This window comes from Xylaria bambusicola (assembly GCF_022495145.1).
Source record: "Xylaria bambusicola strain CBS 139988 unplaced genomic scaffold F5B22scaffold_3, whole genome shotgun sequence".
In the NCBI taxonomy this organism is placed as follows: Eukaryota; Fungi; Ascomycota; class Sordariomycetes; order Xylariales; family Xylariaceae; genus Xylaria; species Xylaria bambusicola.
The window spans coordinates 1,150,560-1,163,681 of record NW_025953556.1 but is presented as its reverse complement, the minus strand read 5'-3'; the positions used below and the strand labels follow the sequence as shown (position 1 = coordinate 1,163,681).

Sequence of the window (13,122 nt, the reverse complement as noted above, 5' to 3'; positions counted from 1 at the left end):
TATATAATTATAACTAAGAACGACACTTCCTTAGTTAAGTAGTGGGTTAGCAAAAAGACTACACAAATTGAAATTGAAAATATTGCGTTTTGTGTGCAGCGCCCAGTCAGGCAAGAAAAGTTTCCACATTATTAGAGCTGAGGCTCTTTTGAGCATTGCAGAATTCTTGAAGTGCTCATCATACATTTGCTACAGCCAGAGATGGGGAAAAGAAGTATCAGCTTACATGTAGTGTGCTTGACTATGGTTGAAACTTTGGTTAGTAGATGGAAAGTTGAGGAATTAGAAGGACAATCAAACTATGTGACATGGTAAAGAGGAGGTTGGTAGTATATTTCAACTGTTGTCAATGGTTACAATAGGAAAGAACGTCTCTGAATCTCAAGAATCCTAGTCTATTGGACTTGGTGTACTGCTCGTGCACTGCGCAAGGTTGAAGCATGAAAATAGGATTTGAGGGAGGGAAAAAACCGAATGCAAGTAATTTCATGTTTCAAAAAGGAGCCATTACTGATTTGTGATCGTGGGGCGGAGAATGGGCCAATCATATCCCCAACTACACTGAAGGCCCGGACCCATACCTATTCTAGATGTAGGTACACCAACTAGCTAGAGGTGTGGAATACCTAGATAGGATATATCTTCTGTGTGTATGGAGGGCTAAGAGAGCAGTGCGGTAAGTCCTGTATGTGTTTCTTACAGTTTGTTTGAGGGCAAAATCTAGGAGATGTTGGAGATGGGTTTACTGGGTATCTAGGCACACTGGATTATCAGACGAAGAACGTAGAGAAGGGGGTAAGCTGCAAAGATAAATAACAGGGACTAAGCGCACATACTACCTACCTATGTACTACCACGGTATGTATACTGCATTATGCCAATTTATTTGATGAATCAACACACCCAGGGTTCTACCAGGGTGCCGGTTTAGCGTACACTATTGAGCATTGTGGTAATGTTGGGGAGGCCGGCAAGCTATAGATTGATTGATGGAGGCAGTACCTATATAGATAGTATACATGTACTTAAGTTCCTGTGAAGGATGGGGACACGGCATAACCGATGGATATTACTACTATGATACTTATAGGCTTACCTACCTATATCTTAAGTATATCCCTCTACTAGTGTTCAAGTCATCTCTGCGTTTTCAAAGAGTGTGAAAGCAAGATCCGGCTCCTGTGGTAGTGCACCTTGATTTTATAAAAATTCAAGCCTTCCTACACTCAGTAAATACCTAGCTATATCCATATCATATTTTGGTACCCCTAATAGACCCTTGAATATAAGGAGAAGTTCGTTACTAGGTACATATGTACTTACTTTTCTCGAATCAGATTTGTTGGGTTTGGCGGTCCACCAGACCGCTTCTCAGGTTTCCCGCTCTCAATTCTTCCCGCCGAAGCATGCAGACAGTTCTTATTTGCCTATTTTATTGATTGGATGGTGTAGGGATCTGAAAAGGCCTAGGTACTGCTGTACACTAGGTCTCCTACTGTACCACTACTAGTACTGTTACTGTAGAGGTACGGTCTCTACTGAAGTACTTAGTGTAGGTATATATAGCGGAGATATGGGTGCCTTGACCCTGGGTCAGGTCCCGACTGGTACCCGCAGCTTCCCTTGTCGTTCAAGGATCTTAACGAACGCCCGTCTTTATAGTAGTCGCGGACAGCTTACTTACAGTGGTAGTAGGTAGGTACTTCCTTAGTATAGCGCCATCTACAGTAGGAAACTCCTGACTTTCTACGCTAGGCGGTTCGCGATTCGTCTGACAAAGGCTTTCAGAGGCCATGCGAGCCGACGATAATCCAAGGCTACACGCGACCCAACCCCGACAGCGGCGACCATAGAGACGTAGGGAACGATTCGATCGGAACCCATTGCAGCAGAGGTCGAGACGGGATTCTCTAGAGCCAACTACGGCCCGCCGCGTCGTCACCGCCTGCGCGACCATGTGGTTGAAGCACTACACGCACCTTACATCCGTTGAGCTATCCTAATATCCTCCATCCAACCTTGGAAGTCAGCATTGCTCAAGCCGCGCTGCAATTAACAACCTACGTGTCGGAACCGTTCTTTCTCGGTCCTCACCTGCCACTCGTTTCTTCCCCTTTAGTCTTTTTGTCGTTCTCGAATACCACAATCGTCCTCCATATCGCGATTGCACATAATCAACTGCGACAGTCGCGACCGACCATTGCTTCGTCGCATTAATCTAGTTCGACCGTAGAAGAAGAGCAGTGGTAATTCCACTCTGTCCTCATCGCCTGGTCTCCAACCCACGTTTACCAGATGTGTTATAGTCGGCAAAATAAGCAAGCTTCAACTCAGATTCAGTTGACATTCTAGAATCTAAACTTCATACCATTCTCGGGCTGATTTCCTCGTGTGGTGCTTTGGTGGCGCGCGTATATTGTGAACCTGGATTTTTGGTTGCCTTGAACGGCATGGTCCTTGGATTCTCCCCTGCTTCACACATCTACCCCAAGAATGAACAACGAGGTTAATACCGCCGCCACGATGCGACGATCTTCCGACACGGTTGAGCGGCAGCGGGCTGATTCGGGCGGTGCGCCCTATTCGGCGTTACCCGCCTCGCCTACACTGACCAACCCTGACATGATATTACCCGAATTTCCTGATTATGACGACAATACTATTTCTCTGGATCATTCGCAGTCCCCGCTGACGGCGTGGAAGAATGCGCAAGCCGGTAATTTGGGGTTCGACCTGTCCGCCGAATCCTTCATCGCGGGACCAATTACCCCTACAACACCGATTATATACGGAAATGGAACCATGCTGTCTGATATCGGAGAGGTTACCGAAGTTGAAAGCACGTGTGGCCCTTCTCGGTCTCGTTCTGGTTCTACGAGGAGTGAACTTGCAATAGTGACAAGTACTGCCTTACCCTATGAGGCCATCAAACAAAGGATCAAACAATCTAGGATGGCTCACCAACGGCATATGTCAGTTGACTCCAACAGTACAGTCACTGCTCATGATCAAACTGGCCTCTTTGCCGACTTTGACGACGCTGTTAGCATAGATGATAGCAACTTTCAGGGAGATGACGAAGATAGCGTTGCTGATTCTTATATTGATGATGCTTCTGTTCAGGAAACAATTTCTCCGGCAAAGGATTCACTTGATCCAGATGATGCGAGATACTCTACCACTTTGAGCCGGAGGGCCGAGCAAATTCTGGCAAACGCGAAGCGGCGCTTAACAGTGAGTGCTCTATTATTGAACTTTGCTCCACATTTTTACTGAATGATGAAAGACAATGGAAGGTAATCTTAATCGAGCTCGATCGTCAATTTCCTCCCCGTCTTGGTCCTCGATGGGTTCTCATTCAACACCCTCGCCGCCGGTTGGAAGACCTACAACCGCTACGAGTCTTGGCAAAGATGGTCAGAGGAAGGCCCCCCATGGCCACAATCGGGTATCTAGCGAGAGCAGTATTCTAGGCGAAAACAGGCCTACTATATCTACCCAAAGATCTTTAAGCGCTCTTGGTACATCTGGAGGGTATCGTCGTCCTTTGCAGGGCTTGCGCAATACCGATTACGCCCGGAATAACGCCAACAGTACTCCATCCAACAATCCAGCTTATGAAATCTCGGCTTTGAACAGTAAAATGACCGTGCATGTACAAGATCGGCCTCTCGAGCCACTCCGTGAAGGCACTATCTCTGAAGAAAAAGATATACTCCAGATGGACACAGAAAACGCGAAGCCAGATGTCCATCTGAGTCCCGTCGATTCAATTCCTGACAAGAATCTCAAGCGGTCAGCTTCGTCAACGCAGATGCGTGATTTGAAAGATCAAGTTAACGACTTAAAGGGAAGGCTCTCAACCTTGAGGGATCAAGCTCGTGCAGATAGTTTGAAGCGCCGAAGCTTGCAGAGCTTGCGCACCCCTAGTCCTTTCACGCACGCTCGCGTCGAGCAATGGTATGCTGAATCGAATAGCCATGAAGATGGAGGAGTACCTCTGCATGGTGACTCGGTTGGTCAGACAACAACTGAAAATAGCTCCGACCCCCGGGATCAAATGAGTAGTCTAATAGAAGTGCAAGCATCCCTTCACAGCTGCGAGGAGCCCCAGCTGACCAGGTCTGCCTCTATCGAAGAGCCTGCTGCTGAAGTGACGCTAGATACAGCTGGTTCACAGCCCGTCTCAACTAATCTCATGGATGATGCTGAACAAAGCGCTGCAGAAGTCAATGATGGCTTCGTGGATGTACTGGATATAACTGAAGTCGCAAGAACAGACGATGGATACCAGTACGCTGAGGCCGATGATTTTTATGAATCAGCAAGCGAAAGTGGCGCATCCACTTATCATGATACCGTTCAAGCTCAGATCTCTCATGAAGATCGTGAAGATGCCTTTGATTATGAGCATTTCTTTTTGCACAGCGCCATGGGTAGTATGAGCCGTAGGCGTATGCGTCACAAAGGGAGTAACGATAGCTTCAGTTCCGATGGCTCCGTAGAGACGACTAGGGGCCCAATTGTGTCGCAGCCAACGAACGTCTCGGCCATTAAGACTGGCCATCGTTCTCGCAGAGGGAGCGCAGGTTCAACATCCACCATGGAATCTTTTGCCACGGCAACAGAAGGTCGACATACCAGAGTTGGCATCGCTACGCCTCGAGAATACGACGATGAGCATAATGACGAGTACGACGACGAGTACTCCGAGCATATCATCACTCTCCCAGTGCGTGCCCGAACGCATACGCCTGACACTGCAAGACGAATGGTGTTTAGCCCAGATGCTGGTGACTCGAGATCCGGCCAAAGACACTCACAGCTAGGTCTTCATCGTCGTCCTCAAAGCAGTGCGGCAGTATTTCAGCATCGATCTTCGGTTTCGTCGATATCAAGTGGTACCAACCGAACCTTTCCACTTATAAACAGATCAAAAGAGAATAAAGGCATATTGACACCTGGAGACTCGCCTGACCACGGGCTCAAGCAGATTTCAGAGACCATCATGAGCGAAACGGCCAGCATATGCGAGAAAGAAAGCCTGCATGATGGCGAGAAAGTGGCTCCTATGCAGATGCTTGACAAATATGACCAGATCCTTGTTGAGCGACTAGTGGCGAGTCTCGGTCGATGTGTCCTGGGGCTGTCAGAATCGGGACATGCCAGTGCTGAGGGCAGGGAATTTCGGGGCAAGATTGAGGCCGCTTGTAGGGCCTTGGAAAAGCTTGAATAACACACACTGCCTTGGTTGTTTTACTGGAAACACTATCGACTTAAGTACTTGGCCCAACACCTTTTTGGGGCCAACCCCTTTTTACTTTTCGTTCTTGGTTTTATACCACTTTGTATTATCCGCCTAATGACGACTATGAAAGATGGCTTGCTGAGTACGACATTATGGCAATTCACTATTGAAAGGCGCTGCGGTAGAAACGTCAGAATAATTTTTTTTTGGACCAGTTGCGTGCCGAGATAGATACCCCAAATCAGGCCAGGAGGAACTGTACATTTTGTATTTAGATAGAGAGGCCTCACATCCCACGCAAATATATTTTCATATTTACTACGGGTCAGTTTGAACGAGAACCCCACCACGGATATCGACTCTGCGATATCCTGTGTAATGTCAGGGGCTTTCTCTGCCTGGAAAACTGGATTCTTCTGACCAGTTGGCCTGTACTCAGTACCTGTATGTAGTTGTGAAGGCGTGTCTCTTTGCCTTGTACCTTAGGCATTTGTCGTGCTACAACCACTACCTAGCGCATACATGAGTGATGTGGCGCAATGTGAGGCGTTAGTACCTCTACCTCATAAGGTACATTAGGTACTTAGTAATCGGTAATTACCTACCACATCAGTAGGTATATACTTAATATAGGTATGCATGCAACTTTAACATACTGGTACCTATATGCACGTGCTACCGGCCTAACCGTAACAGGTAATATAAAGCATCAGTCAGTCAACCACGACACCGGGAAGTGTCATCCCATACGACCAAACAACTCCACGGACACTACTCAAAATTCCCTTCTATTTTATTTCTTCTTACGTATCCCAGTAGGGATGCACTACACTCAAGTAAATTGGCTGGCTCTATTCTGGGTGCCTATCTCTGCTCTTGTCTTCCCCTCGTCGATAGAACACTGCCGCTCTGGAGGGTTGGCCTTTCGAATCAGATACTTGAATGGTAGTCGGAAGCAGGGCTGATGGTTGTCAGCTACTCTCGACTTACCATTGTTCATAGTTTAAATCAGCATGGCGGAGTTTTTAACTCATGATTACATCCCAGCTGGCTGTCTGCTCATTGACAGAGATCAGCATCCCTTGCTGTCAAGAACGCCGGACCTTATTAACGACCAACAATGGTACTTCTTTACCAGGAAATCCGATAACTTGGCGGTAGCCCTACGCTTGCCAACGGAACTCCAGAATATCCTCCTTGGAACTCCTACGCTAGTGTCATTCACCACGCTATGGGCACAAGGATGGATTCAACTAGCATACGCCACACATCCAGTGTCAATCAGCCCACAGTGTCACGGAAGGGTTCGCGTGTATGTGCTTCCTCACGATGTTAACAGGGGCACACACTCGCCACGAAGCGAGCTGACCAGAATGATGCCCACTCTCCTTCGCCATTTGGAGTACTCCCAGGAATGTTGGCAAGGAAAAAATGTCTACCCGCCTCTAACCCACCCAACCCACACTGGACCTGGCATGTCAAGCGGTTGTGATAGCTCGCTTCTTACTTTATTCAACAACATCCCTTCCCCTGATCCTCATCCAGAGAAAGCATCAGATACCGACCTTCGGTGGGCAATGCAATGTCTCCTAGAGAGCCATATACCCGGCTTAGTTACGACTCTTTATCCTTATCAGGGCAGATCAGCCGCACTCAGTACGCAATTTCTCAACGCGTTCTCCTTCTTTTAAATGCTTCAAGAGTCTTAAGACTACCCGTGTAATCATATACTTACACCAGCGATTCGGAAACACAGCGCGATATCATACTTTGACGGGCAACAACTAATTCGCAATATCGCAGTGCTTCAACGTGAGATAGAGCCAGGTAGGGTCATAGATCCCCGGCTTCGTCCCGTACTTGACCAGTCGGGTCAACCCTGGTACTACGATGAGGTGTCTGGCCTCGTCCTGAAGGAGCCAAGGTTTTACGACGGGGCTCGTGGCGGAATTTTAGCTGAAGAAATGGGCACTGGGAAAACACTGATATGTCTTGCCCTGATTCTAAGCACAAAGTCTGAGCCGTCTAAGCCTCCAGACCCCTTCATAGCTGAAACATCTCCTCGCCATCGTATTGGGAGCTTGATGGACATGGCGGCAGCAGCAGCAAGGTATGCATCAATATCTGCCATACCGGTTGCGAGATCCGGTGTTGGCAAAGAGATCTATTCCCTGCAAACGCTAACTGCTGTTATAGTACGTAAACCCTTGATACGTGGTCGCCATGATCTGCGTAAACTTGCAAAATATGCGATAAGACACCAGACTAACATATTTCCATATGCTAGACAAGCATTCGATTCCGGTACGTATCAGTATTCTATCACCTATCCGTGGATTTCATAGAATATTGCGTGTGTTGTTTAAGAAGACTCAATATACTTTGCAAGTATTAAGGACTCATACTTCTACTTACATAGTGGAAACCATACTTTGAAGCTTGTGCTGCACAACTTGGCTACGAATATCGAAACTGTATAGAAGCCCTAACAAGACCTGAGAACCGGGCTCTGTACAAAGTCAGGAATACAATGGTTGAACCCAGACGAAGCAATCGGCTTGCACCCCGCGAGATTCCGTCGAGAGAAGTATTTCTAAGCCATTTAACTCTTGTCATTGTCCCCACCAATCTCGTCAAGCAGTGGCAGAACGAAATCAACAAACATACGACGGGCTTGAGTGTTTTGGTGGTCGTGAATCAAGATCCAATTCCTCCGGTGGCCGATTTATTACCCTACGACGTGATACTCTTCTCTGAATCTCGCTTCGAACGTATCCACAAGGAGCGGTTAACCGGCGAAGGCCCGCTACTCAACATTTACTGCCCGCTTGAAGATATCCGTTTTAAGCGATGTATCATTGACGAAGGACATAAACTTGGCAATGGAAGTCGTGCTTGGAAGAATGACGTGATGAGGGTCGTTGAACGGCTTGAAATTTCTTCTTATTGGGTAGTCACCGGAACGCCATCTCGTGGTTTGTATGGTTTACAATCTCAGAATCATACGGAAGTTTCTACCAACGCGATTGCACAAAAACAAGAACAAGAGGATCTTCAACGTATTGGAAATCTTGCAGCGAAGTATCTCAAAGTTCGGCCCTGGGCCAATGGAAAAAACGAGGCTGGCGATAGTGTCGCCGACTGGGCTACATACGTTAAAGGGCATGACCGAAAGGACTGTCTGATCAACACGCTCAATTCGTTAGTTGTTCGTCATCGCCTCAATGATGTGAACGCATTACTACCCCCAGTTGATGAGAAAGTTATAGTGCTGGACGGGTCTTTCCAAGACCAGCTATCCCTCAACCTTTTTTCTATGATGATCATATTCAACTCGGTCCAATCTCAAAGAACTGATATGGACTACTTTTTCCACGAGCGCCAGAGGAAGAGCTTAGCTCAGCTCGTAAAGAACTTGAGACAAGCGAGTTTCTTTGGCGGCGTATTTTTTTCTGTGGAGGATATTGCCAAGGCCGTGACGACTGCTGAAGAGTTTTTAGAGAAAAAGGCAGTTCCTATCAGCTCCCAAGATGACAACCTCCTCTGTCAAGCTATTGAATTTGGCAAGAAAGCAGCCCAGAATCGTCTCAAAGATGTTAGCAACCGTTTTCATTCAATGCCAATTTATGTACAAGACTTTCCGGGTGGTAGGGGAAAATCCTGGTCTTTGGACGATGAAGAAAATGAGGAAGGGCTTGTGGTAAGTATTTTCGACCCCTCTTACCTAGAGCATAGTCCATGTCTACCTAGACTTTGCAGACTGTCCATGCTGCTGAATTTCCCACAAGACATCATTGATATAGCATGACTGACTTGACGGGTCATAGTGTACTGACGCAGGGTTGATACTTTCGCTTCAGAACTTTTTAAATCCATGTATTGATGCCCCGACTTCTCTTCAGCTTATGATAGATAGGGGTAGCTTGGACCAACAAGGGATGTGTGAGCGGTCACAAGCGCTAGCGGCGGCCTCTGATGCTGGTGAAGGTATATCAAGTCGAACTACGCAAACAACCGCCGTACTAGCCGGTAACACACCACTTGGTGGCGATTACCATACGACACTCAAATCAAAGAAATTTGAAGACATAACTGCTGGTGACCTTCAGCAACATTTACAGGAAAGCGCTAACCCACCAGGTAACTTTGAAGTTGCGAAACCCCTTGCAAAAACACGAATTATTTCCACAGTTTCGGCAAAGCTGTCATATCTAATTGATCAAATCATTAAGCACCAAGACAACGAACAGATCCTCATTTTCTATGACAATGACAATGTAGCTTTTTACCTTGCCAGTGTTCTTGAGATTGTAGGTTATTTGAGGCTCATTTTATCATGTACTTCAGACTGATATTATGTGTGCTAGCTCCAAATCCAGCATTTGATATATTCAAGAGTTGGCCTAAGCGCAGAGAGACGCGCACAATATGTTGCAACGTTCACGAACAGCCCCAACTTCCGTGTATTATTGATGGATATTAGTCAAGCTGCATTCGGTCTTGACATGCGGAGTGCTTCGCGAATATACTTCATATCGCCGGTATTAAACCCGCAAATTGTGGCACAGGCGATCGGAAGAGCTCGTCGGATTAGCCAACAAAAGCCTGTTTCAGTCGAGACGTTGGTTCTGCGAAACAGTATTGAGGAAATCATGATGGACCGTCGAGAACACATGACGCAGGCCGAACACACCAGGATTAAAAACGTGTTGGACGATAGGAAGATCAAGGAATGGATTCGTAACCCCAAGATCTATCCCATGGCTGATGTACAGGACGGCTTAGCACAGACGGCCTTGTTGTCATCACCACAGTATGTGTTCGGTAGAGGCTTCGGACGAGCCTCCCTCGATCCTGATGAGGGACTGATAACAACCAGCCCAGTGGCCGAGATAACCACTACTAGCCCCACGAAATATCAAGATGGCGACGCCGCTATTCCGTTCCAAATCAACAGGGGAATTAAGCGGGCATTAAGCCCCCATCGAACTGAGTTTACAAATACAAAACCTTCCAATGGAGTGGCAGTCCCCGAGCGTCCCATCAAAGTCCGCGCACGGGTTGCTTGGGTAGACCAAGAAGTGTAATAATCGAAGCAAAGTGTTGTAGGTGTATTTCTGGTACAGTTGTCGGAGATAGATTGGTACTGGAGTTACAAGAAGTAACCGGGCATTAGTTGTTAGGACAGACGGACGGCATCACCCGTTTATGTGTCTTGGAGCTTTCTATCACATGTTTAACTCTTGTACCCTAGCATAGTGTGAATTCTCAGCGTAAATCAGTTCGATTCGGACGTGGCAATTGCGAAACATGCAGTAGTTCGAGACATCACATCCCATACGCCCCCCTTTAACGATATCTACTTAGCTCTGCATTAGCTCTACCCCTCGGGCTGCAGTGTAGGGTGATGGTAGTTTGTTCCTATCGTTATTCCTAACAGGGAAGGTTTCATTGCCTCCATATTTCACCACCTCTTACTTAATAGAGAGTTTCACCTCACCGAATCTAGATTGATCCAGTGCGGGACATGTGCCCCATCTTTCCGTCCCTGGGAGTCTTCCAAGGCAGGTATCACGTTCCCTGGCATACCATGTCTAGGTACTGTAATTGTTACGTGTGGCCCTTTGCCAAGTTGACATGCAAACTATGATACAGTCCGAGGGTCGTTTCGAAGGTCTACTGACTGTTCTGATTGATAAGGCCAATGTTTTATATGCTCGTGTTCTTTCTGATAAGTCCGGTTCGCTTTGGGAGTCTGAGGTCCGTGAACACCACCATCGTTAACATTTCTATCAGATGAGGGATGGGTAGTATCCCGATGCTCTCGTCTAAGTATTCTAGGTTGTCTTGTGACTTGTTGCATGGTTACTTTTTTTTTCTGTCTGTTCGTTCTTAATGATAACCTGAAAGGTGTTCATTGGATTTTTCGAAAGGGAGATGGTGTGCATATATGAACTCTAAATATTATTACACGGACCTGACTTCAATTCCGCCTTTGGTCATGATGCTGCGTGTCAGTCGAACATCTTACGTCACAAGGACTGTAGGTAGTCACTGGTGACACATACATAGTACTGTAAGCCATTCGTCAGCCTGAATCGCGGCTGGATGCTTATTGCTGCGCTGTGGAATTTCTCAGCTTCTGACCTCAGCTACGGGAGGTACACAGCTAGGCAGATAGGTGAGGCCGCCGTTCTGCAGACTGTCTGCACCGTCGAATGAAGGTCGTTGTCTCTGAGCGAAGATCTGATCGATTTACCTTACCTGAACATGATGTGGCGGCGGAGTTGAGATGTACCGACTTAAGTACATACGATAGTTAACGGCGGTCTGAATCCCTACCCACATAGCACTACACGCAGTAGAGCGGGAGTGACTTGGCAGGGCAGGCATCACTCATTGGCCTCTCCGTCAACACGCCATCATCGCCATGACATTGTAATAACTTGTAGCGTCGGCTCCGCCACACGTTGCATACGAAAATAACAAAGCTGGCACCGGTATCTCGGGCATGGCTTGCGGGGCATGCAGCAAATCAACAAACCCCATCATGCGTTGTTGTCTGTGGTGCGTGTGTAGTGCCAGGCTAGGAACGCAGTAATGCATGGTGGCTGATAATGGGCTACCTAACCTATATAAGTACCGAAGGTGAAAAGCATCCCCAAGCGGAACGGAGACGGCAGGCAGAGATGGTGTGTATATCTGTGTCTGTTCTGTCCTGGCTGAGACATACTATAATTAGGATCTAGGTCTGGCCTCGAAGCTACAAAGTAATCCGCTGACGGCCGGTTTCAACGCCACCCGCGGACGATGACGATATATGGAGGAGAGAGAGAGTCACGCTCGCTGTTCGCATCTGATTGAGGATCTGACTCGAGTCTGGGTACTCATCAACGCTAGCACTGGACGCGAGTAACATAACTTATGCCTGTCGAAGATCTGCCGCTGTTTGATCTGAAACTGTTTGCACGTTTGCGATCCGACACTCGAGCTGTGCTGTCAAAAGAGATCTGAGTCAAAAGATCAGACTAGGTAGCCAGCCCGGCCTCTCTAGTTGACTTGGCAACGGTGGCTTTTGCATTCCTATTGAATGCTGAAGCAACCCATCCGCCTGTGCTTTCGCCCTAATAACGTGCGGATTCGAACTTTCAAACTCCGGCGAGCGAGTGAGTGAGTGATCGTGGTCGCGCAATTCGCCTCCCGCCTCGATGGCAGAGGTTATCAGACACGAACACGAATGGGACCATCGACATCCTCGACCTCATCCTCATCATCGTCGACAGAAAATGGCACTATCGTCTCGCCCAGAGCCGTCAGGACGGTCGTCGACGGTATATGATCGCCTCTTTCGTTCTCGGCCGGATGCGCGGAGGATCAAAAAGAGACGTTCGCTGCCGGTTCCCGCGTCTGCAGCACCGGTATCAGCACCAGATCCAGATCCAGCGCCAGCGCCAGCACCAGCACCAGCACCGAATCCAGCCCATAAGCAAGCTAGCTTTCAGGTGATAACAGCGATGCGACACGACGAGGTGCAACTCGCGACACACCATACCACTCAGGTACAGGCTATCAGCCCCAGCCCCAGCCCATCGTGAGTGGTCCATCTCTCTTTCTTTAGTGTACCGGTCCATTTTTCCTCTACTTCTAGTGTGATTCTCTTACTTGTTTTTTTTCTTCTCAATAAGTTGAACATTGAGTTGAGCCCTTTTCCTTGATTGGCGGTAGCGAGTGCAACCCCTAGTATTCTCTGATTCCTCAGAAGCGAGCATCATGTTGGCGGGGGGGGGGGGGGGGGGGGGGGGGCGGGGGGGGGGGGGGGGGGGGGGGGGGGGCGGGGGCGGGCGGGGGGGGGGGGGGGGGGGCGGGGGCGGCGG

General features: G+C 48.0%; 3 protein-coding genes across 3 annotated transcripts in view; all 3 read left to right on the top strand.

The window, feature by feature from the left end:
• Positions 1 to 2,493: 2,493 nt before the first annotated feature.
• F5B22DRAFT_642187 (uncharacterized protein) lies at positions 2,494 to 5,236 on the top strand (the record flags this gene model as incomplete). The annotated part of the gene is made up of 2 exons (XM_047978087.1): positions 2,494 to 3,234; positions 3,287 to 5,236. The coding sequence occupies 2 exons, from the start codon at positions 2,494 to 2,496 to the stop codon at positions 5,234 to 5,236; spliced, it is 2,691 nt and encodes an 896-aa protein (XP_047835391.1).
• A 1,025-nt stretch (positions 5,237 to 6,261) lies between these two features.
• F5B22DRAFT_633366 (SNF2 family N-terminal domain-containing protein) lies at positions 6,262 to 10,335 on the top strand (the record flags this gene model as incomplete). The annotated part of the gene is made up of 5 exons (XM_047976824.1): positions 6,262 to 6,904; positions 7,052 to 7,383; positions 7,668 to 8,948; positions 9,076 to 9,558; positions 9,616 to 10,335. 5 exons carry the CDS (start codon positions 6,262 to 6,264, stop codon positions 10,333 to 10,335), a joined length of 3,459 nt encoding a protein of 1,152 aa, XP_047835390.1.
• Positions 10,336 to 12,534: 2,199 nt separating this feature from the next.
• Positions 12,535 to 13,122, top strand: part of F5B22DRAFT_633365 (uncharacterized protein) — a gene marked incomplete at both ends in the record, with an annotated part of 3,918 nt that continues 3,330 nt past the window's right edge. Inside the window, one exon of the mRNA XM_047976823.1 lies at positions 12,535 to 12,839. Coding sequence (XP_047835389.1) covers positions 12,535 to 12,839 — 305 coding nt within the window. The remainder of the gene's footprint in view (positions 12,840 to 13,122) is intronic.